At 40.7% G+C, this 25,905-nt stretch overlaps 1 protein-coding gene and 1 pseudogene across 3 annotated transcripts in view; both read left to right on the top strand.

Moving 5' to 3' along the window:
- Positions 1-25,905, top strand: part of PTPRK (protein tyrosine phosphatase receptor type K) — a 576,923-nt gene that overhangs the window by 276,689 nt on the left and 274,329 nt on the right. For all 3 annotated transcript variants that reach the window (XM_074948398.1, XM_074948399.1, XM_074948400.1), the window contains 2 exons: positions 8,292-8,373; positions 10,133-10,248. In XM_074948398.1, the coding sequence (XP_074804499.1) occupies positions 8,292-8,373; positions 10,133-10,248 (198 nt within the window). The remainder of the gene's footprint in view (positions 1-8,291; positions 8,374-10,132; positions 10,249-25,905) is intronic.
- LOC141983986 (large ribosomal subunit protein eL39-like) lies at positions 3,348-3,503 on the top strand (annotated as a pseudogene).

Genomic DNA, 25,905 nt, shown 5'->3' with positions numbered 1-25,905 from the left:
CACTGGATGGCTTTTATATTGTCATCTGTCATGACTATAATCCCTTCTGTATACAGTCTTTTAACTCAGTTCTCAGCACCAAGCATTGGAATTGACCTGTGGATCAAGTTCAAGGTTTTGGCAATTAAGCTAGCAAGAATCCATTTTTGTGTGTGTGTAGCTTGACAGAAAAGTTTCTCATGTTGAATGCTTTGTTGAAGTGGTAAGGCCAATTAGATCTTTGTCAGTCATGGAATCTGCTCTCAGAAATTTCTTTTTAGCTCTTGTTAATGATGCAAAGCAGAGCCTAAGGGGGAAAATAAGGTCAGTGAAAGGAAGACTTGTTGCTGTAACCAAGTGTTCTGTGTGTGTGTGTTACTATATACTACATACATATAGATGTGTATATATGATATTTTCATAAAGGAAAAACAAAACAAACAAACAAACTCAGTTATTGTTCCTTAAGGGGAATCCTCCTTTAATATACCTTAACCCCGCACATTATATTCCCCATTTTTTCTCCTGTACACTAAGTTCCATCACCTCAAACATTTGCTGTAACACAATGTACACACCACATTACTCGCCATTACACTATGACACACGTAAAGTCTTAATTCTGAGCTTAGCTGTACATGAATAGTAAGCATTTCTATACTGGGGAATGATGTGATGTGTATGTTGTATGTGATTTTTTTCCCATGGGGATGATACTATGATGTCAGAGGTAAGGGTTCATATTAATGTGCTAGTCTCGGGTAGCTTGGTATTTCCTCTTTTAATGGTTTAATAGTAAGTTCCAATTTACAGTCCTGCAGGGTAAGAAGATATCAGACTTCTAAAATGGGACACTTTTTTTTAATACAAAAAATAGCTGTCACTAGTCTAGGACTGCAGAATAACACAGTTAGCTTGATTTTGACAATTGTGGTTTAATCTAGGCGAGATCCTACGCTACAACTCAGCCAGCTAAATTGAGCTACAGGGCGTTACCTTGCATCTACACTAGGAAGAAGTTTAGGTTGGGCTTAGACTGTGTTATGGTTACCCTGGAGATTTCTCTTGAGTAGGGTTTAAAGGTATTCGCTAATGTGTTCTAATTAACATGTCCTAGAAATTCTAATGTAGACAAGACAGTTCAGACTTCAGCACATTCTAAATGGGCTGAGTTAAAGTCTAGGGGCGAGTCAGGAGGGCCAGCTTAAGTTGTGTTTCAGTTTTCCCCAGCTTGTATATGCTATTAGTGTTGTTGTAGCTGTGTCGGTCCCACGGTATTAGAGAGACAATACCTTTTATTGGACCAACTTCTGTTGGTGAGAGAGACAAGCTTTCAAGTTTACTCAGAGCTCTTCAGGTCTGGGAAAAGTACTTAGAGAGTAACAGCTAAATACAAGGTGGAACAGATTGTTTAGCATAACTTGTTGACACATATTTCAAGGGACCACCGTTCATTGGAGGTTGTTTAATTTTGCCGATGGGAAAGCTCTCAGGAGAACCGATAAGGTGCTTTTCAGAATTGTTTTACTGTTAGTGATAACTACATCATGGGACATCAAATGAATCCTATATCTTTTAAATGAATTCATTATTGAAAGAGGAGAAGCTGTTGGAGAAGTATTGTTGAGCCAGTATGGGCTTTGGTAAAGTGTAATGGGGAGAGGGAAGAATTAACTGGACAGGAAATATACAAATTTCAGATTCTTAGTGATGAGCATCACAGTAATGAAAATGACAGGGAAAGATCCTCCCTCTCCCCCCATGCTTTTTCACCCACTTTTTTGTAATTAAGGTATGTATCCTTGTTATCTAAATGAGACTATCTGGTGGCATTTTATCCGTGATTATGAGAGATTTCCATGTAGGTATATCACATCAGCCAAACAGGCAAGGAAGGTCTCTAAAACAATATTGAATGTGTGTCCACCTTGGCTCTGTGATGCCCCTTTGTGGCCCAGCAGGGCATGAACTGCAGGTTTCTGCCGGTAGGCCGCTGCTACTCGTGAGGTCTGAGGTAGTGGTACTCTGGCTCTCTGGCTAAGGCGCACTTCAGGCCTACTCCTTCCTGGGTGCTATGGGCCAAAATAGATCAGGAATCGAAAACTACAACCCAAAACAGGGTTGTCTGATGAAACTTCAGTAAGACCCCACCCTTCTATTCAGGGCTTGTCTTCAAACAGTCCGCGCATCAGTTGTTCCCTCAGGGTCTCATCATCTGCAGGGGCCCATCCAGTTGACAAGCTACCTCAGTCTCTGAGCTGCACCCAGATTTTATGTGAGGAGAAGCCGCACTCAGCTCTCCCTCCTAGGCAGTCCTGACCTGGGCTAGATCGCCTCCTTTTAACTCCTTTCCCCATGCCGGCCCTTGCTGCAAGTCTAGTGGGGTGGGGCCAGTTTGGGGCCACATGTTGTCATTAACTCTTTTGTTGCCAGGATGGGGCCTATGTGTCTCATTGCAGAATACTTTTTTTTTAAACCAGTGAATAACTTTCTTCAGTCTCCACTGTCTTATGCCATGTCTGACTCTTTGAACCATGCTCTGAAGATACAAGAAAGGAACCTGGATTGGAAACTGCATCTATGCCAAGAACATGTTTGTTTTAAAACTGAGTCTTTTACATTACAGTAAAGTAGAAACAGAGGAGTATTCACACTCCAGCCCCGGTGTATGCAGTCATTAGCTCATTGTGCGTACGGATGCCTATGTATGCACACAGTTTGCTTATAATACATATGCAAAGCTATATTAAAAGAATGTTAAGATGACAAAGTCAAGCAATAAAAAGTCAGGCATGGCTATACTGTCTTTTCCAGAGGGCACTGAATGGAAGGAGCATCTCTTAATGAGCCACGATTCAATATTTTATTTTCTCCTCATTGTTTGATGTGTGGCCCCAGGCCTTATCATTGAACACTATTCAAGCCCTGCTCTAAAGACAGAATTATTAACTTCTTTGTGGGCTTTTCTGACACTCATCATTGTGGCATCTGATTGCTTCATAAAGATTAATGATTTTATTTTCCTAACACCCGTGTGAGATTGGAGGTGGTATTTTTCCTATTTATAGATGGGGAACTGAGACACGGGGAGATTAAGATCAAAAGTGTCCACTAATTTTGGACCACCGGTTTGAGACTCCTAGGATCTGAGTTTTCAGAGTACTTAGCATTGTACAGCACTTCATTCCTACGTTCAAAGTAGATCTCCCAGTGACTTCAGTTGCAGCTATGAGTGCTTAGCCTCTGAGTCTCAAGTCAGGCATCTAGTTAATGAGGAACGCAATTAGTGGCCACCTGTGAACGGTTTGGTTTAAGTGCCTTGCCTCGCATCACATGGAATTGTGGTGACTGGCTCGTCACTCCGCACCATGTTGTCCCACAAGACATTCAAGATCAAGTGATTCCTTGTCAAGAAGCAAAAACAGAACCAGCCCATCCCACGGTGGATATGCATGAAAACTGGCAATAAGATCAGGTGCAACTCCAAAAGGAGACGTTGGCGAAGGACCAAGCTGGGCTTGTAAAGAGCTGCTCTAATGGGAACTCTAATGACACCTGTCTCTCCAGCCCCAAGACCTGAAATACGCATTGCTACAAAAACTACCACTGACTCATTTTGGAGTGTTGAATCTTGTTGTTTTGCCCCCCCTCCCCCGCACCCCTAAAAACAAAACAAAAAATCACATGGAATTCTGTGGCAGAGGCAGGGATAGAATCCAATTATTCAGTGCAGCATTCAATTGTCATAACTGGGGGACTGTACTTCTCCTCTCGTGCAATTCCCTTCCTCCTTCACTACACACCTTCCAACTTCTGTAACAAATGAAGCAAGGGTCCTACACACAATGGCCTCATTCATTACGCAACTCTGATTTATCCACAGATCACAGCCTATCCTGTGAACTGAATGAGACAGTTCTGTGAAAAATATAGTATGTAATCATAATTGTGTCATAATGCATATGTACAAGGGCTCAGAATAAAGGTTGCACAGCCAATATTGTTAAGTTTTCGGGTTGCAAAGGTGATAAGAGTTTTCTGTTACAAAAGTAATATTCTTTATCTCAGTGACAGTCCTGTTCTGTCTTTGCATGGCAGTGGACACAGTTATATAGTAGGACTTATCCATTCCTAAATGGTAGGATTCTACCAGTATTATCACCTAAAAGAGCATGAGTAAAATGTTTTATCTTGTCAAGTATCAGAGTAGCCGTGTTAGTCTGTATCCACAAAAACAACAATAAGCTTGTGCCCAAATAAATCTGTTAGTCTTTAAGGTGCCACTGAACTCCTTGATGTTTTATATTGGACTTTATGGTCATATTAGCCTCAGACGTTTCAAAGTTCTGATAAAACTGCTTGGATACAGGGAGCTCTCAGACTTGACTATTTTTAAAGGATGGAGGGCGGGGGCACACAAGCTATCAGAGATTGCTTTTCGGCATTTTGAACTTCCAACTTAATCTTTTTCTCAAATATGAATAATTTCTCTCTTCCCTTTCCAGTGTTAAAATCAGGCACTCATAATGTTATGAAATGAAAGTGCTAAAAGAACCCTGGAGTTGAGAAACTTTGCTGCACTTTTACCATATAAAGTCCTAGAAATATGAATATTTTACATCCCTGTATCATAAGAACGGCCATACTGGGTCAGACCAATGGTCCATCTAGTCCAGTATCCTGTCTCCTGACAGTGGCCAATGCCAGGTGCTTCAGAGGGACTGAATAGAACAGCCAATCATTGAATGATCCATCTTCTGTTGTCCGCTCCCAGTTTCTGGCAGTCAGAGGCTAGGGACACCCCTATCCTCTGCTGGGTGCAAATAAATAGCATATAGTAGCATGTGGCAGAGATTTAATTATTTGTATGTGTGAAATGTAGCCTTCATATTCTGAGATTTTAATAAAAATTCCTCCTCCTCCTCTGTAAGTAAATTCAATGTTTTGGTCTTCCTTTCACCTTATCCTCCCCAGCCCTCTAAATTTCTGCATTTGTCTTGCTCCGCTACCTTTTGTTCTGTAGCCTTTTCATGTTTTCCCCTATGAGTTTTCTTCCTCTCTTCATTTTAATCTTTCCCATGCACTTTTTGTCTCTTCCACCTTTCCTTTTTTGAGGTGGGTTTTGTAACACTGTCTACAGTTACTCAATAGTGTTACTACCAACTTCAGGGCAGACCGTTACGAAGCAGGGCACAATCCCTAAATTGGTTGTGAGTTCTCTATTTAGATTGCACCAATCAAATATCAAGGCACTATATATAAGGCTGCGAGTCTGTCACGGAGGTCACAGAAGTCATGGATTCCGTGAATTTCCGGGACCTCCATAACTTCTGCAGTGTCCAGTGCAGCTGACCTGGGAGCTGCCTGAGCAGCTTGGGCAGCCCCTATGTCAGCCTCACCGACTGCTGCTGGAGCAGTCTTGGGCCACTACGCCCCCTCCCCCCCCCAGCAACAGCAGCAGGAATTTGGGTGTGGGAGGGGGTTGGGGTGTGGGAGGGGTGAGAGCTCTGGGCGATGCTTACTTCGGGGGGCTTCCAGAAGCGGCGACATCTTCTTCAGCTCCTATGCAGAGGCACGGCCAGGTGGATCTGCACACTGCCTCTGCCTGCAGGCACTGGCCCCGCAGCTCCCGTTGGCCAGGTTATTTCCAGTCCCACAGGACCAGTCACTTACCTGATGTCGTTGCACCTTAGATTTCAGTCCAAAGACAGAGCTTGTAGCTAATCCTATAATAAACTATATGAAGATTTATTAAATAGGAAAAGGAAATGAGATATTTACAAGGTTAAAGCAGGTAAACCTAAGTACATAAATGAGTTACAATCTTAAAGTTTCAAAAGGAAATACAAGCCTCTTTAGTAAGGAAGCTCTCTATGTCTTTTGGAGCTAACTCAGGCTAAGTAGCTGGGGTTCTCTTGCTTATGCCTAGAAACCCCCCCCCCCCCGGAGTCCAAGCAGTATAGAGATAATTGGTTCCATCTTGTTAGGGGTTTTTATACCACTCCTGCCTTGTGCTGCAAGCTCAGCAGATGGGAAGAATCCACTTGCATGACTCGTCTACGTGGGGGTGGGTTGAGGGGAGAGCAGAACAACAAACATCTTTTGTCTTCTTTAATGTCCCACAGTACTCCATCGGGTGTTAATGGACCTTTCCTGTTGGGAAGGCCATAGCACTTTCTGTTGAAGGTCAGCACGTCACACTAATTAATGACTCTCTCCTGTCCACAAGAGACGGATCTTCCATGGAAATGGGACCGAGGCTGTGGAACTTGCTGCCAAATGCAAAAAAGAATGGCCACCACCCCCTGTACCACAATCAAAACTGAATTCAAATCCTGTCTCATTGACTTAGCTTGCCTGCAATAAGCCTCTGTAAGATGACAGCATTCTCACACTTCAATACATGTATAAAGTCATATTCGTGGGATTGTTTTAAGCATCTTTATTATGGCAGTACTAAAAAGAGAGATTTGTGTACTGATGCAGTCACAGCAGTGAAATGAGGACAGATACATGCATAGAATTAACCAGCAGGCCAGAACATTTATTAAACTTTAGCACAGGGGAGGTCAACCATACTCTCCTTCACTAGGCATTTAATTGGTTCCAGTGCAGGGTTTACAGGGGTTTTTTACCATATAACCTATAACTCGGGGTATCATAGAACCATAGGGTTAGAAGGGACCACAAGGGGCATCTAGTCTAATCCCCTGCCAAGATGCAGGATTTGTTGTGTTTAAACCATCAAAGACAGATGGCTCCATCCGGCCCCCTTCTGAAAACCTCCAGTGAAGGAGTTTTTATTTCCTCCCTAGGCTGTCTGTTCCTTTGTCCTACTGTTCTTACTGTTAAATTAAATCTCAGGAAAAATGTCCTAAATCTGCTATGCTGTAATTTGAACCCTTTGCCTCTTGTCCTCCCTCTGTGGCAAGAGAGAACAAATTTTTTCCATCTCTTTTATGGCAGCCTGTCAGGTATTTGAAGATTATCATCATGTCCCCACCTCCCCCCTTAATCGTCTCTTTTCCAAAATAAACATACCCAGTTTCTTCAGTCTTTGCTCATATGGCCTGCATTCCATCCCTTTGATAATCTTTGTCACTTGCCTCTGGATCCTTTCCAGTTTCTCTACATCCTTTCCATACGTTGATGACCAAAATTGGACACGTATGTCAGCAGAGGCCTAACCAGCGCTGAATAGAGCGATACTATCACCCCCTGTGACTTGCATGTTATGCCTCTGTTAATGCAACCCAAAATTGCCGTTGCTTTTTTTGCAGCAGCATCACCACATTGTTGACTCAGGTTGAGTTTGTGATCCACCACAACTCCCAGATCCTTCTCAGCAGTGGTGCTGCCAAGCCAGTTACCCCTATTCTGTATTTGTGCATTTGTTTTTTCTTCCCTAAATGTAGCACCTTACATTTGTCTTCACTGAATTTCGTTTTGTTGTGCATAGCCCAGTTCTCCATTTTATCACGATCCTTTTGAATTTTATCTCTGTCTTCCAAAGTGTTTGCACCCCCGCTTTGTGTCATTTGCCAAATACATGCCTTTCCATGGCAAGGCAGCAGTAGACACACTAATTACACTCTGGTCAGTTTCACAGTCTGGTTTTGCAAGGCTCTGGAGAAATCTCTCTGTATAGGAGCAGCCCAGAAATTCTTTGCTGCTCCTGTTGGTGGAGGGTGGAACAGGAAGTAGGAGCAGATGTGAAGTAGTGAAGAAGTGCCTTTATTGCTCCCGCACATCACACTTTTCCTGTTTTGTAGCAGGAGTGAAGAATGAACTGACAATGATAATATCAAACTGCACCTACTCCTGTCAAAGCCACTGGGGAAATGCTACTTGCAACATCACAAGAACAATTTTCTTTTGTGGAATTGTACTGCAGGGGGAGTTCAGGAATATGTGGGGAGTATGACTCCAACTGGAATTTAAATTCCTATTAATTAAGTTTCCTTACTTGTGTGTAAGGAGATGTCTGGCCCACCTAAAATGGTACTTTCAAAGTTTAATCCTATGTATAGTGCTGAAAATAAACTTTAGTCCAATGGCAACAGACTAACATTAATTACAAGTTAAGAAACATGTTTCTGTGTTGTGTCCATAAGTAGCAAGTCTAGAAGAAGTCAAATATACAAATGGTATGGAACTATAGTACATTAAGTAATAAATATTCCATTCAATCATCAAACCTTGTGGAAAGTTCAGCTTAAATGAAAAAGCAATGTGCCATATATCTGCACTCTCCACTGTGGATTCTGTAGAAATGAGTGTTGTAAACCTTTTTTTTCCTTTCTTTTTGACAGGTAATATTTGAAGCTGAAGTCTCAGATGGGAGAAGTGGCTACATTGCCATTGATGACATCCAGGTTCTGAGTTACCCTTGTGGTAAGTCGTGATTAAGGGCTGCATTTTTCTCTGTCTTTTCAGGATATGCTCAATATTGGCTCAGACTGCTGAGTTTTCATTGCTTGATCATTGCTGTTCTTTGTTCCTTCTGTAGAATTTCTATTACAGCTTACAGGAATGAATATTGGGGTGGCACAGTAGTGATTTCACTAGGTAAAAATCTTTTTGTCTAGCAGAAATAAAGCATTGCTTGAAAATAGAAGTGTAACTCTTCAGTGGTTGCCTTTTTTAGTGATAGATGTGGACACTAAAATTGAAATTTCTTACATTAAAAATATATATACTGATTTGTGCTAATTTTAAATTGGTTAGCGTATTTAAGTCTGAGGGCTGTTAGACACCTTAATAAAGGTATGAAACCTGACTGAGAACTATGTATCTTCTGGTTTCCAGTTATTGTAGGCCATTATGAATAGGGACAGACTGTATGCATTTAAATGTAGGTTTCACTCTTGCTCTCCTAATCCTGGAATAAATCCTAGGCCAGTGGCTCAATAGCTCAGCAAACATTGGACCAATGCACATGGGAAAAAATCATGTCTATGCAGTTCTCTCATTTGTTGCTACTTTTCTTGTTAATTCTGTCCCATTCTACTTTACCTGCCCAACCAACATAGCCCCGCAATCCCCTTCAAAAGTGCTATTTTGTTGTAGCGTATCCCTGTGGCTGATAGCTTAACTACGTTCTCCACCGATATACAAGTTTCTGAAGCCAGTGCTCACTAAGAGATGCCAAATAATAAAGATGTGATTGCAAACTCAAATTCCCTTTATCCTCTTTCCCCACCTAAAAACAACTAAGGCTAAGAGCATTGCACTCTCAGGGCTTACAGCCCTACTCAGCCTAAGGAGTTATTGAGTCTCTTGCCTTTTTATATTTCAGCAAGCCCAGCTACAGGGACTCGCCTAAAAACAGATGCTTAAAAAAGAGCTCTGCTGGGTAGACAAGTGGTAAAAGAAAAAGGTAGTCAAATATAGTCTTGACAGCAGATTATCAACATGATACAGTATTCTAATAAACCATGTCTGCTTAGTGATGCTTATCCCGTTCTCTTTTCAAATTGCTTTTTTAAAAGAAAGCATGAATGAGACTTCAGTTTAACTGGTTATGTAGGTAAAAAAGTGTGCGAGAGCTATAACGTGCATCCTTCAATTGTGACCATCAGTTTTCTTCAGCTCAATAATTCAGTTAGGTGGTTTTGCCACAGACCTTTCATTGAGTCTGTGCAGATGTATAAACTGTGTTCTATCAGCCATTGAAATGTTACCATATTTAATGGCACAGAAAACATTTGTCTGCTGAGGAGGAAAGAGCTCAAAATTACATTGCATTAGCTCTTAATACAGTATCATGAATACAACAAATTAAATCTCACTTCCCCCCAAAACTGTTTTACTTGTTGTGAGGGATTACAGTATGTCAGGTGGAATACAATGGAAATACACTGGAAGAATTTTTGTGATGTCTTTCTCACATTTCTGCATTTATTCTCCTTTGCTTTAATTTGTAAATTATTTTATTATAACTCATGTGCAACATACAGTAGTAGAATCACTGAGGGAGAGGAGGAAAGAGCAAAAATGCTTTTTCTTGAATTAAAATGAAACAAAAATCACTTTCTTTCATATGAGATTAGTTTTAGCCAAAGGTTGTCATAATATGTATCTTTTGGGAGAAAGTAATGTATTTTTTTTATTAGTGAGCACTGTTTGTAATTTTATTTTTTCACCTCCACAGATAAATCTCCACATTTCTTGAGGCTGGGGGATGTAGAGGTCAATGCAGGGCAGAATGCTACATTTCAATGCATTGCTACAGGGAGGGATGCAGTGAATAACAAGTTATGGCTGCAGGTAAGGCTAACTCATCCAAGTCTGTTTGAATAAAGAACAAACTTATTGTTGAATATGAAATATTTTAATTCAGTGTTTTTTTCTTTTTAAATCTTGGGCATGTAGAATCTTTCCTATAAATCAAATTTGTGAATTATTTGATTACACAGAAGACCTAATCAGACTGGAAAGATACAGGAACAAATTATCAAACAATCAATTTGTAAGCACTTAGAGGATAACAGGGTGATAAGTAATAGCCAATATGGATTTCTCAAGAACAAATCTTGCCAAACCAAGCTAATTTCCTTCTTTGACAGGATTACTTCCCTACTGGAGAGCAGGGAAGCAGTAGATGATCTTGATTTTTAGTAAAACTTTTGATGCAGTCCCACAGGACATTCTCATAAGCAAACTAGGGAAATGTGGTATAGAGGAAACTACTAGTTGAAAGACCATACTCATTGTAGCTATCAGTGGGTCACTGTCACACTGGGAGGATGGATCTAGTGGGATCTCTCTGGCCTCTGCCCTGGGTCCAACACCAGTCAATATTAATGACTTGGATAATGGCGTATAAAATTTGCAGGTGACCCCAAGATGGGAGGAGTTGAAGGCACTTCAGAGACAGGATTATAATTCAAAATTAGTTTGGTAGATTGGAAAGTTGGTCTGAAATCAGCAAGACAAAATTCAATAAAGACAAGTGCAAAGTACTTCACTTAGGAAGGAAAATATCAAACTGGGGAATAGCTGGCTAGGTGGTAGTACTGCTGAAAAGGACGTGGGGGTTACAGTGGATCACAAATTGAATGAGCCAACAATATGATGCATCTGAGAAAAAAGCAATTATTCTGGTGTGAATTAACAGGAGTATTGTATGTCAAACATAGGAGATAATTGTTCCACTCTACTTGGCACAGGTGAGGCCCCAGCTGGAGTATTGTACATGATTCTGGGTGCCACACTTGAAGAAAGATATGGCCAAATTTGAGAGAGTCCAGAGGAGAGCAACAAAAATTATAAAAAGTTTGGAAACCCTGACCTATGAGGAAAGGTTTAAAAATGGGCATGTTTAATCCTGAGAAAAGAAGATCAATGGGGATAGATGGAACCTGATAACATTCTTCAAATATGTTGAGGGCTGTTTATAAAGAGGATGGTGATCTGTTGTTCTCTGTGTTCACTGATGGTAGGACAAGAAGTAATCGGCTTAATCTGCAGCAAGGATTATTTAAATTAGATGTGAGGAAAGACTTTGTAACTATAAGGATAGTTAAGCACTGAAATAGTTTACCAAGGGAGGTGATAGAATCCCTGTCATTGGAGGTTTTTAAGAGCAGATTGGACAAACACCTGTCAGTGATGATCTAGGTATACTTGGTCCTGCCTCAGTGCGGGGGGATAGACTAGACGATCACTTGATGTCCTCTCCAGCTCTGTGTTTCTATTATTCTGTGCTAATAACTCCAAATTTTTAAAACTTGGATTAGAAAACATAAAAAGGCGTACTAGACAAATGGTTACTATGTAAGGTAACTGTTAATGTATTCTGTCTACATGTAAATGTTTCTTTATCAAAACATGTAAGCAATGAATACCTTTGGTTTGAAAGAAGAAGTTTAGTATCTAGTAAACAAATGTGCTATATTTAGTACAGGCTTAACAGAGAGCTGTCATAACTATGATGGATGATTCTATGATAGAGGGAAATTGCAATTAATCCCTCGGGATGTGTGTGTTAAAAAGAGGGAATTTTTAACCTGACACTATAAAATTGCCATGCCTTTGCATGATAGGAGAAAGATTTGTATAAATATACAAGTATATGTTCTAAAGTAAACAATGTCTAAAATCAGAATATTGTTTGCCCCTCACAAAGCTATGAGAATTTTTTACTCAGTTTAGAAAAAGCAAGTTGTTAGGAAAGATTACAGGCATAGACAGCCTTTTCAAGAATGGTTTCTCATTGCTTGATGTAGATGAAAGTTGAAGAACTAATCAAAACTTACCCCATTATTTCAGTGTGTGTATACATTGAGCCTAGTAACAGCGAGTTTGCAGTGTGCACAATCCTTAATTATTTTGAAAAATTGAAAATTGCTCCTTCAAGCAGAACCTTTTGATATTTAAAAAATCTGAATTTCAAAAATACAATTTTAAAATCTAGAAAGTACCAAATGTAAAGTTATATACTTCGTAGTAAGTCAGACACTGCCAAAATGAAACCTAATCAATTTTTCCCAATCCGGGTCTGACTTCTAACCCAGTTGAGAAAGGAGATGACCATCTTTGGGTATATATATAGCCAGGAGATACACCTGAAGTCCAAAATAAAGACAGAGGAAATTTTTCTTTTGGGTAGAACGTGAGAGAGACTGACTTCTAGATAAATAGGACACAGAAAATATTCCAAGAACAGATAATCGCAATGTGCTACAGTGTGAAAAATGAATACAAAACCAAAAGTGATTGCATTGCATTTCACATTAGTAAGTCAGTGTAGTAAATAGATATATCACCAGGAATTATTTGTTTTGCAAGTCTTTCTGCTAAGTACAAACCATTATTTAAATTGAACAAATATAAAATGTACTTATTGAGAAAGAGCAGTTCAATTTCTGAGCATTGTGTGTTTTATGTGCCCAATTTGGCAAAGTTAAATTAAATTAACCTTGATTATTTTATGACAGATAAGGTTATAACAATGAGAGTATAAAGAAACAATGTAAAGCACCACTTTCAGCACAGATAATTGCTCAACAAGGCCTGACAGTGAGAGCCAACTGGAATTTTTCCATACCACTCTGTCCTCCAAGTAAGATAACTTTGACTGATTATCCCTTATAACTTTTCTTTTCCCTGCAAGAAAGCCAGTTAGCAGCCAAAACTGCTTTGAAAACATTTGTTCTCTCTTCACCCAGTTCATAGATTTTACTGGATAGATCACAGAAGTGGATACTTTCTTATCTTATAAAATGCTAAGAATATCCTTTCATTTGTTGGCTGACATCTTGGGACTAGAAGGGTATTTTGCCCTTCAAATAACTTTCTTTGTTAATGTTTATAAAGTGCTTTGCGACCTTGCTATAAAAATGGCTGTTTGATAGAAGTCACCTCAATTTTTCAAATGCAGATCTCTACTCGTATTTTACTTTAAACTCCACTAGTTCTGTCACCATTTCCTCATCGCCCCATATCTTCCTTTCTCATCATTCAAATCTTTGCTCTGTTTTCCCAGCACAGCCATGCTAATCATTAATTTTACCTGTCAAAATACTTTCTTCACTGTTTGGAGAACATTGCTGGTTATCAATCTTGCTGTGCATAGTTTTGAGCAAACATCAGTTTGACCCATTTTCCTTGAAACTGGTGTAAAGGTGAGATACGGACCACATGGGGTATACAAGTGTGTGACTTGGTAAAGGTCCACATATACCCTTTGTCCAAACTAGCAAACTTAGATTCTAAAGTTTCAGTACTAAGAAGAAAACCACCAACAGATCAAATCAAATGCCTAAATAATTGTTTTTGAGGGCCTGGAGCAGAAGCATTCCAGGAATGCATCTTCTCTTATAGCAGCAAGGCCAGCTAGGGTGTGAAGAGAGATGCTTTAATAGCATGCTATGTTAAAAAAAAATAAAAATAAAAATAACCTTTTTTGTCATAATAGTTGAACGTGAAAAGATCTTCCCTTTTGAAAACTTCGAATAAGGCATTCTACATGAGATGTAATGATATGAAATGACATTTGGGGAGACTGGGGCTGTTCATGCCAGAAATGCTCTCTGACACAAAGATCCTGTTCGGTTACATTGAAGCTATAGAGTAGTAGTTTTGCAGCCGTGGGGTTATTTAAAGAAAGTAATGACTCTGTCTCTTCTAGTTCTTTGGGTATTTCTAAGTGAAGGATTAAAATAAAGAAAGAACTTTAAAAAGAAACAGCAGAACCCCCTCTGCCCTTTCACTCTTTCCCATCTCCTTCAGTAAAATTAGGCAAATCATTTTTATTTATTTATTTTGTGGGATGGAGCTAGTGGTACGATCAGCGACAGTAGCACAAACAGTAATGCTGTATTTTAGAAAGGCTTATTTTTATAACTTCAGAAATCAGAGCTGTTAGAAATTGTGCATTATGTGCATGCCACTGTATGATATTTTTTCTTGCATATGTGTATATGTATGTATATATATAATTTTAAGTGTGTACACATTTGTATGAATATAAAATCATGAGTATAGGTAGTGTGTTCCAATACACCAAATCCCTTATTATATGCATATATATAATGCTGTAAGATCCAAAGGCTTTTCACAGACTCAGATTTTTGTGAGCATTACAGAAAGACGAGTAAGGACTGATCTTGAGCTGGACCTTTTTTGGATCTCACACTTTATTTTTTTTAATCAGATAGCACTTGTTTTTTCTTTTTTTCAATTTCACAGTCGCATTGGACTGAGGTTGGGAGAAAGAGGATTTTGGCACTGAAAGATAAGTAATGCTGAGAACAAAAGTGCTTGGAAAGATGGCAGCTGCATTAATATAAAGCAGATAGATATCTGACTAGATCAGTGGTGCCCCAAACTTTTCCTGTCGCACCCCCCCTACCAATAATGGAATCTGTCTGCTGCCCCCTCCATTACTGCACAGTTGGCCCCATAGTTTGGGGACCACTGGACTAGATAAAGAGCCTTAGCTGGTTCAGTACCACATTGTGAGAATATTGAATGTTAAATATGGGGATATGAGAGAGAAACAGCTTTCAAAATTCAAAACTTCCTTCCGCAGCAAGTGTGCAACACACAATTATTACAGTACCATGGCTATTCTTTTTATTTACAGAAATAAATACTTTAACTGGCCCATAATTATAAACAAATACAGTAGGAGAACATCAAAGGTTTGTACATTTTTGTTTTAGTTGAGCATTCCAAAATATGGATGCTTGTGTAAAGCTTTCTCACATATATCTGAATTCTTGAGATGTTTCTTCTCTGTCCACCTTTCCCCATTTCCCTTAAGATACTGTTACAGGTAAAAATAACAGACATTCTGTCCCTCCCCCCACCCCCAAAGTTCCCACTGCAGGGCCTCACAGGTTTGCAAGACACTTATTTGGATTCAATGGTAGCTGGGGCCACTATAGCTGCTAGAGTTTCTGGACTCAGAGATGTGATTATTCAAAACTGAGATGGTAATTTAATACCCCAGCTGGAGGCAGAAATGTTCAGAGAACTAGCACTAATGTTCAGGTTGGTTCTTATTTTCTTGCTGAGCTTATTTCCAGCTATGGTTACATACTGTAGGCCCTCTCCTAGTGTAATGTCATTAATCACACATATGGGGTTGCCAACCCTCCAGGATTGTCCAGGAGTCTCCAGGATTTAAAGATTCAACCTTTAATTAAAGATTATGTCATGGGGTGAAACCTCCAGGAAGACGACTAACCAAAACTGGCAACCTGTATGCACACTAAGTTGTCTGTCTTTTTGTGAAAGTTAAGACCAGCACATGTTGAAATTCCTTTGTTGAAGGAGTCCAGAGGTGTACACATCTGTGTTTAATTTTATGCTTAATGCATATTAACCATGGAGAATCATAAAAGTATGGCCAGCTGTACACTCTGACACTACCCACTTCTGCTCTGGTGTCTGTGTATTTTTTTAATGTAATAAGTTAAAAGTGACTTTCTTCCAGATGCAATATTTCCTTTTCATTGTTTACTATTCTTTTTGCCTCACTCCTCTGTTCATCTTGAATTTTGTCTTTGTTATGTTAATATGGAAGCCCCCTTGGGCAGAGATCTTTATATTTGTATTGTATTTATTTATTTTGGGGTGTAAAGTACCATGCACACCAGTGGACCTATGCTAATAAATAGCAAGCAAACCCAGGTGCTTAGCTGTGCATTGTGCCTGTTCTCTGGACACTGCTAAATGTTACGTATCCAAGAAAATAGGCAGAGCAAAGGCAATTATTGATTCAGAGAACATGCTAAGCACTGATTTTTTTTTCTTCCAAAGAGAACTTATAATAATGAGAGTTTAAATGGTCAAAATAGCATTACAAGTTTGTCCCCGTTCCCTCACCCTCAGCATGGAGAAGTGTGGCTTGTGCATTAGATGCTTCATTGTAGTACTAAGCAAGTACAATGTAGAGGTAACTGATTTCATATGGCTAGTCAGAATGGATAGGAAGATGACATTTACATGCTTTGAATATTACTTGTTCCTTTAATCCAGTAAGGATATCAGAGGAATAGGTTTGTGGGTGCTGGGTTTTGTTTTTCTTCACCAGAAGCAGGCTGCATTTTGAGTTGGGAGCAATTGTGACTCCCATATGGCCAATCAGATTTTACAGTCTCTTATCAATGGCCAGTATAACTGAACATCTATGAGGAACAGAGAATAGAGCCATTTGCTGGAACATCTGTTAAACCATATGCCTTGGCTCCAGGTTCAGTTGGAGATAACTGAAACACTAATGAGTCCATCCATCATTGCTGAGCTTGGCATTAACACCTCATTGGATTGGGCAGAGAAGCTTGTCTTAACTTTGCAGTTCAGTGTGTTTTGCCATGGTCTTGGGTGATACCATTTGCTTTGATGAATCTCAGATTAGAAACTCTATTGCATGTGTTTAGAAGTTTAAAGTGTGACTGGCAATCCTGTGCAGATTGCCTTCAAAGCACTGGCAATTGGGCCAATCTGTCAGCAACAGCACGAGGTGCTGGCTAACTGCCTCCTCAGTTTGCTTGCCAAGCCTGGCAAGTCAGTGCATGGTTTCACCCTTGGAGAGTCTCATCAGCATTAACGCAGTGTGATACATCTCTTCCCTCAGCCAGAGGAAAATGTCATTCCTTGTGGAGTAACAGATAATTAAAGCAATTGCCTGAAAGTAATCTTTGCAAAAGTGAAATTAGGAGGCATTATGGAAAATGGAATGCAAATTGCTGTGAAAACAGCGGTGTTATCAAGTGAGGGGCTAACTGTGCAGTTGACCTGGCAAGGCTCAAACAGCTGACCACATGATGTTATCCTTTTTGGAAAATGTATACACCATAACTCACAATGCTTTGTTTACCATCTCACTCTGTTTTTAGTACCATTGCCACTGAACGTGGTTTGAAACAACCTTCACTTCCCACAGGGAATTTACCAATCTGACCCATCTTCTCTCTTCTAGTATCCTCCCCACCATGCTGCATGTACACACATCTTGGAAGATTCCTTTACAGAGCTCCACACCTCAGGCATATCCAAGTAACATTGTACTTTTAGCTGATTGGCCTGTCGCCTGGAAGCAACATACCACTGGCATGCAAGAAACCCAGAGCTGAGAAAAAACTTTACAAGTTATGCTTCTGGGATAGCAGGTGGAGAGTGTCAGTTGTGACAACGTACTTGAAAGTATGGAGAGTGTGTTCCATACAGAGGGAAGAAGTGCCCGAAATTGAAAGCAAGAGGCAACAGGAAGCAGAGAGTTGTCAGGGAGGAGTAGGAACTCCAGAAAAAAATAGGCCATGCTCAAATACTTGGCAAATTTTGTCTCCAGAAAATAATACATGGCTGTGGTTAATTTAGCTTTATTTAGGCTAGTTATTAATTATCAGTTTCTTTTTTATGTTTCTGAACCCACACTATACTTCTATAGCCTTTCTAATAAACTTTACATTTAAATTTGAGACAGCATTACATTTTAACAGATTTTACTTTGTTTAAATGGGGGGGGGGTTGGAGGGGAGGGGGGGTAGACTGAAAGATTTGGTATTGTGTACTTGAAATCATTTTTCTGCCCCCTACAGAATGACTTTCCTGAGATGGGCTTCATATTTTATTTTAATACTGACCTATGGCACCCTGCGATCAGTGCAGGTTAAATTGGAATGGAATAAGCTTCCTAATGATGCTACAAAGCATCTGTTGTTTTGCCTAGTGTTTCGTATGACCCTGGACTGGTAGATGTCCTAAAGAACATTCAGTATGTTGAGACACATAGGGGCAGCTGTTGATACTCATTCCCTAAAACATGTGGCATTGTAGAACCAAAACCTAGATTCTCTGCCATTTTTATTTGACAGCAACTCATCAAGTTTGTTAATACTTTATTTTTTGTCTAATTTATGAAGGGTTGTCTAACTCGTGAAGATGCTACTTATCATTCTGAGGTGTTAAAGAAAAAAATATTTTCAGTGAAAAAACAAAAAGTTTAATGATGAACTTCAGCAGAGATCCTTGAGAGAGGTATGTTCTCTGCAAAGGTTGCCTTATGAATACTCGTACCCCAGGGAAGTAACAGGCTTCTGCAGCTTACCAATACTGTCCACCTGTTGCTGTTACTGCTTAAGAGATTTCAGCATAGGTTTTTTTATCTCCTTTTCCTTGAATGCAGATATTAATAATTATGTGCTTAGCCTCATTCAGCTTCTGACAATGATTTGTATCTGTCTTTACTCACCATATTGATTGCTGTTATTCTTGGTACTGAGTGTTCTGCAAATTGCTTGAAAAGAAATTAATTCCCTGTTATTAGACAGAGTAGCTTCATCTTCTTCCATCTCACAAATTCCTACTCTTCAGGCCATGTATCAGTGTTCAGATTGGCTTTTCTAGTAGAACAGGCAGCCCTGTCATAACTGTTTACTTTACCAGACAAGGAACACAACCTGATCTTAATTAGCAAAGGTTACTTTTCTGCTGGAAAACTGAGCTTCTGCCTTCCAGTCCATTCTTACTGTATTCCTTAGTGTACTGCTGTTACAGAAAATTGCTTTTAAAGATTTCTTGCTGCTTTATCTTTTTCTCTTGTTAGAAAGTTAATTGGCAAAAGTCCATTTGATGTGGTTTTCCACTACCATGAATATTTTCCTGTCTTGAAAGCATTTAATGTCTCTTCTTGTTCTCTTTCACACTGGCACACAGTAGCCTAGTGAAACATGCTTCAGGACGTTGCTGCTGTCCTTCAGACCCAATTCTGCAAATTAGCTGGCATTTGCAATACATTCCCCTTCTAAATATTACATCATTCTTCAGCAGATGTCTTCTTCTACTGCAGACTTTGTGAAGAAAGTTTCTTTTCCAGTTTTCCTGATTGTTCGTGGTCTGCTCCTGGTTTTCCTCTATACACAGTAGTTTTTAATTTCTTAACTAATTTCTGTCAGATAGGAGACATGCTCATTCCCACCGTTCTTAATATGCACACTGAAGTTTTCCATTCTACCTTTAGTCTCCCCAGCTTTCCTGGTTACTGACCACTCTTTTCCGGAGTAATGATGCTTTTGAAAGGGAAGTGAAAGAATATGGAAACACGGAAAGTAGGATTTATCTTTAAACATCTTATTTTTGTTATCTGTGCTCTTAGCCTTTTCCCCTTATCTTTGAATGCTTCAGTTAAGGGGGGGCTGATGAATGCTATATTCTGAAGAACGGTTCTACCAAGGGAAGCCTGCCGATATCCCTAAACATGTTCCTGAAGACTTGTTAGCGTTTCTCATTTATTCTGTGGTATCACACATTGACTCCTATACTACTGCTATATAGTAACATTAGCCACTGAAAATACAGTATTAGTCTGAATTCATAATACCACATTTCATATTTTCCTACTAATCCCAGTCTGTTTCATGGTGTGTGGTTTTTAAAATCCCTTGTGTCACAATACATTCCATCTTTGATGCTGTCTCTGTCATTTAAACCTGAACAAAGCTCCTGCCCCCACCCAACATTTTAGTAGCCTCTTAGACAAATACCAATCTCCCCCTGGATCCTTGGCTTGAATGTCTTAGTTATTTTACCTCTCAACTACACCAAATGCTATATTCCTCCTGGTTTGAATTTAGTTCTGCCTCACTTAACTAGGTCTTCTAATGTACAGTAGCTAACAGTCATTTAGTCTGCACTATAGTGCTTGCAGTTGTCATCTATGTAGGCGCTCCCTAGGGATGTCTTATTCCAACTAACACTGGACCACTATATATGCTCTTCTTGGGGATTCACTGTCAGATTCGCTGCTGATTATCATGCTCAGAGTCGGATCATTGACCATGTATAATGTGTTATGGTCCCTTTTTTCTCCTGCTGCCATTTTGTAGTTTCCTATTAAACTGTCATAAGAATTGTGTTGTTATAACTTTGAATTTTGCCTTGCATACTTCCTGGTGTGTGGTAACTTGAAGGGAGTATTCAGGTTTTATGTGGTTTAAATGTATGTGAATTAGCCAGATTAAATCAAGATGTAGTTTATAGAAACACACCCTTGTGAACTTCCTTACCTCATTGTCCAGTGGTCATGGTATGTGTAATTCATCCCAACTGCCCATTAGAAGAAAATTTGAGTTTCATTGTTGATTGATTGATGAGTAGACTCGAATTCTCCCTTGTTGATCTATTGTATCAGCTAGCATAATGCCCAGGAAATTTATTTGCTTGAATGGCTAAAAACAAATATGAGTTAAATGCAGTGGGAATTAATAATCCTATATGTTTGACTTCTTTTAGATAAATGTAAAGTCATCTTTTGCTGAACATAAGTGCTTTGAGATCTTGCTCCATTTTGATTTAAATTCTTTGTGCAAACTACCGTCCCCTCCCCCCCAAAAAGCAAAACTTCAAAGTTTTAGGACCCCAACATATACATTATAGCTTCTCTCATTCTAAGCAAGTGTGTGCCTTGCTTTCCTCACCACTTCCAGAGCCTCTGTCCCAGTGGATTCTATTAAATAGTTCTGCATTCAGGAAGTATAGTTTTCTCTTAAACTTTTTTTCTATTTTATGGCACACATTGGTCCAGACACAGTAGCTTTAAAGTGGGCAGAGATAAGTGGAGAATTTCCCTGTGCAATGGAATTCTGCTGGTGGAGATGGATCTACTGAATCCTATACCATGCCTCCCATCCCAGCCTCTGACATCAGGAGGAGGGAGAGGCATTTTGGGGGCAGGGCATGCGCCAGAAAGGGAGGGGAGGCGTAATGACAGGGCAGGGGTTCACCATGCCCAATCCTCCTCTGGTGTACAATCCCAGAAGGAAAGGAGTACTAGTGGCACCTTAGAGACTAACCAATTTATTTGAGCATAAGCTTTCGTGAGCTACAGCTCACTTCATCGGATGCATTCAGTGGAAAATACAGTGAGGAGATTTATATACAGACAGAACATGAAAAAATGGGTGTTATCATACACACTGTAAGGAGAGTGATCACTTAAGATGAGCTATTACTAGCAGGAGAGTGGGGGGGGGGGGGGGAGAAAACCTTTTGTAATGATAATCAAGGTGGGCCATTTCCAGCAGTTAACAGGAATGTCCGAGGAGCAGTGGGGGGTGGGGGAAATAAACACGGGGAAATAGTTTTACTTTGTGTAATGACACATCCACTCCCAGTCTCTATTCAAGCCTAAATTAATTGTGTCCAGTTTGCAAATTAATTCCAATTCAGCAGTCTCTCTTTGGAGTCTGTTTTTGAAGTCTTTTTGTTCTTATATTGTGACCTTTAGGTCTGAAATCGAGTGACCAGAGAGATTGAAGTGTTCTCCAACTGGTTTATGAATGTTATAATTCTTGACATCTGATTTGTGTCCACTTATTCTTTTATGTAGAGACTGTCCAGTTTGACCAATGTACATGGCAGAGGGGCATTGCTGGCACATGATGGCAGACATCACATTGGTAGATGTGCAGGTGAACGAACCTCTGATAGTGTGGCTGATGTGATTAGGCCCTATGATGGTGTCCCCTGAATAGATATGTGGACACAGTTGGCAACGGGCTTTGTTGCAAGGATAGGTTCCTGGTTTAGTGGTTCTGTTGTGGTGTGTGTGGTTGCTGGTGAGTATTTGCTTCAGGTTGGGGGGCTGTCTGTAGGCAAGGACTGGCCTGTCTCCCAAGATCTGTGAGAGTGATGGGTCGTCCTTCAGGATAGGTTGTAGATCCTTGATGATGCGTTGGAGAGGTTTTAGTTGGGGGCTGAAGGTGATGGCTAGTGGCGTTCTGTTATTTTCTTTGTTGGGCCTGTCCTGTAGTAGGTGACTTCTGGGTACTCTTCTGGCTCTGTCAATCTGTTTGTTCACTTCAGCAGGTGGATATTGTAGTTGTAAGAATGCTTGATAGAGATCTTGTAGGTGTTTGTCTCTGTGTGAGGGGTTGGAGCAAATGCGGTTTTATCGTAGAGCTTGGCTGTAGACAATGGATCGTGTGGTGTGGTCTGGGTGAAAGCTGGAGGCATGTAGGTAGGAATAGCGGTCAGTAGGTTTCGGGTATAGGGTGGTGTTTATGTGACCATTGCTTATTAGCACCACAGTGTCCAGGAAGCTAATCTCTTGTGTGGACTGGTCCAGGCTGAGGTTGATGTTGGGATGGAAATTGTTGAAATCATGGTGGAATTTCTCAAGGGCTTCTTTACCATGGGTCCAGATGAGAGACTGCTGAATTGGAATTCATTTGCAAACTGGACACAATTAATTTAGGCTTGAATAGAGACTGGGAGTGGATGTGTCATTACACAAAGTAAAACTATTTCCCCGTGTTTATTTCCCCCACCCCCCACTGCTCCTCGGACATTCCTGTTAACTGCTGGAAATGGCCCACCTTGATTATCACTACAAAAGGTTTTCTCCCCCCCCCCACTCTCCTGCTAGTAATAGCTCATCTTAAGTGATCACTCTCCTTACAGTGTGTATGATAACACCCATTTTTTCATGTTCTGTGTGTATATAAATCTCCTCACTGTATTTTCCACTGAATGCATCCAATGAAGTGAGCTGTAGCTCACGAAAGCTTATGCTCAAATAAATTGGTTGGTCTCTAAGGTGCCACTAGTACTCCTTTTCTTTTTGCGAATATAGACTAACACGGCTGCTACTCTGAAGGCCTTTAAACCAGTGATGTTAGTGGTTGAGCCAGGCCCAGTGACTCTGAATCAGGCAACCACAACTGGTTTCCTGTGGCTCACTCCCTTTGCCATAGCATCTGAATGCCCTTCGGATGTAGTGGAGAATCATTCGCTTTATTAAACGTAGCTTAATGGCTATGCTGATGAGGAGTGGCCATGCTCTTGCTGAACTGTTTTGTTTTGTTGGGAAGCTGGTTTACTATAAATCTCTGTCCTTCTCCTGAAAGATCAGTTGTTTGAACTTTATGAGAGAAGGGCTGTGGTAGTGTGTGTGTGCGCGGGGGGGGGCGCACGATTAGAGAAGCGGGAGAAATCCTACAGATAGAGAAGGAGCAAACAGACAGACAATGTGAACAAGTACAGTGTGCCCCTGAGAAAAGCCTAGAGGGAGAGCTGTTTGAAAGGGTTTGGAGCTATGAGCAAAGAAACTACATCCTGTTTGGTTCCTCCTGTGTTCGGAGAGACAAGGACTTTGTACGTTCTTTATCTGTATCAAAGGTACCTGACTCCATCATCAATTTCTCATCCCAGAGGAAACACCTGCATGGCCCAGAACTTAGGCCCACCACGTAGGTCAAAAGTGGTAACACAAATATCTCCTTCACTTTATTGATTGTGATCCAAACAATATTTAAATCAATATTAAAGCAAAACATGTATGCTGAAAGCACTTATTTATGAGAGAAGAGTCATTAAAAGTCTTGAAATTTCCGCTCACCAGTTGTTTTTTTTGTAGATAGCCTTGCTAAAGTATAACAACAACATCATCATCCCAAAGGCCCTTGTTGGATTGGGGCCTCATTGTCCTGAGCGCTGTACAAGCATACAATGTAAAAAGTTCCCTGTACCGAAGAGCTTTACAGTCTATGTAGAAAAGACAAAATAGTGCTAGAAAGGCAACATATAAGGATCAGATGGGTAGCCGTGTTAGTCTGGATCTGTAAAAGTGGCAGAGTCCTGTGGCACCTTATAGACTAACAGACGTATTGGAGCATAAGCTTTTGTGGGTGAATACCCTCTTTGTCGGATGCATGTAGTGGAAATTTCCAGAGGCAGGTATAAATATGCAAGCAAGAATCAGGCTAGGGATAATGAGGTTAGTTCAATTAGGGAGGATGAGGCCCTCTTCTAGCAGTTGAGGTGTGAACACCAAAGGAGGAGAAACTGCTTTTGTAGTTGGCTAGCCATTCACAGTCTTTGTTTAATCCTGAGCTGATGGTGTCAAATTTGCAAATGAACTGAAGCTCAGCAGTTTCTCTTTAAAGTCTGGTCCTGAAGTTTTTTTGCTGCAGGTTGGCTACCTTTAAATCTGCTATTGTGTGTCCAGGGAGGTTGAAGTGTTCTCCTACAGGTTTTTGTCTATTGCCATTTGGAATAGCTGATTTGTGTGTCCATTTGTCCTTTTACATAGGGACTGTCCAGTTTGGCCCATGTACATAGCAGAGGGGCATTGCTGGCACTTGATGGTGTATATTACATTGGTGGACATGCAGGTGAATGAACCGGTGATGGTGTCGCTGGTGTAGATATGTGGGCAGAGTTGGCATCGAGGTTTGTTGCATGGATTGGTTCCTGAGTTCGAGTTACTATGGTGCGGTGTGTAGTTGCTGGTGAGAATATGCTTCAGGTTGGTGGGTCGTCTGTGGGTGAGGACTGGCCTGCCTCCCAAGGCCTGTGAAAGTGAGGAATCATTGTCCAGGATGGGTTGTAGATCACTGATGATGCGTTGGAGAGGTTTTAGCTGAGGACTGTATGTGATGGCCAGTGGCGTTCTGTTGGTTTCTTTCTTGGGCTTGTCTTGCAGCAGGAGGCTTCTGGGTACACGTCTGGCTCTGCTGATCTGTTTCCTTATTTCCTCATGTGGGTATTGTAGTTTTGAGAATGCTTGGTGAATATCTTGTAGGTCTTGGTCTCTGTCTGAAGGGTTGGAGCAAATGCGGTTGTACCTCAGCGCTTGGCTGTAGACAATGGATTGTGTGTTGTGTCGTGGATGGAAGCTGGAGGCATGAAGGTAGGCATAGTGGTCGGTGGGTTTTTGGTATAGGGTGATGATAACGTGACCATCATTTATTTGCACCCTGGTGTCTAGGAAGTGGACCTCCTGTGTAGATAGGTCCAGGCTGAGGTTGATGGTGGGGTGGAAGCTATTGAAATCGTGGTGGAATTCTTCCAGGGTTTCCTTCCCATGGGTCCAGATGATGAAGCTGTCCTCAATGTAGCACAGGTAGAGAAGGGGCGTGAGTGGACGAGAGCTGAAGAAGCGTTGTTCCAGGTCAGCCATAAAAATGTTGGCATATTGTGGGGCCATGCGGGTGCCCATAGCGGTGCCACTGGTCTGGAGGTATGTATTGTCACCAAATTTGAAATAATTGTGCATGAGGATAAAGTCACAGAGCTCAGTAACCAGTTGTGCTGTGGCATCATCAGGGATACTGTTCCTGACAGCTTGTATTCCATCTGTGTGTGGGATGTTTGTGTAGAGAGCCTCTACATCCATGGTGGCTAGGATGGTGTTTTCTGGAAGATCACCAATGCATTGTAGTTTTCTCAGGAAATCAGTGGTGTCACAGAGATAGCTGAGAGTGCTGGTGGCGTAGGGTTTGAGTAGAGAGTCCACATATCCAGACAGTCCTTCAGTGAGAGTGCCAATGCCCGAGATGATGGGGAGTCCAGGATTTCCAGGTTTGTGGATCTTGGGCAGTAGATGGAATAACCCTGGTCAGGGCTCTAAGGGTATATTGATTTGTTCCTATGTTAGTGTAGGGAGTGTCCTGAGTAGATTGTGCAGTTTCT

Source organism: Natator depressus, chromosome 3 (assembly GCF_965152275.1).
Source record: "Natator depressus isolate rNatDep1 chromosome 3, rNatDep2.hap1, whole genome shotgun sequence".
In the NCBI taxonomy this organism is placed as follows: domain Eukaryota; kingdom Metazoa; phylum Chordata; order Testudines; family Cheloniidae; genus Natator; species Natator depressus.
This window is presented reverse-complemented; position numbering and strand designations above follow the sequence as displayed.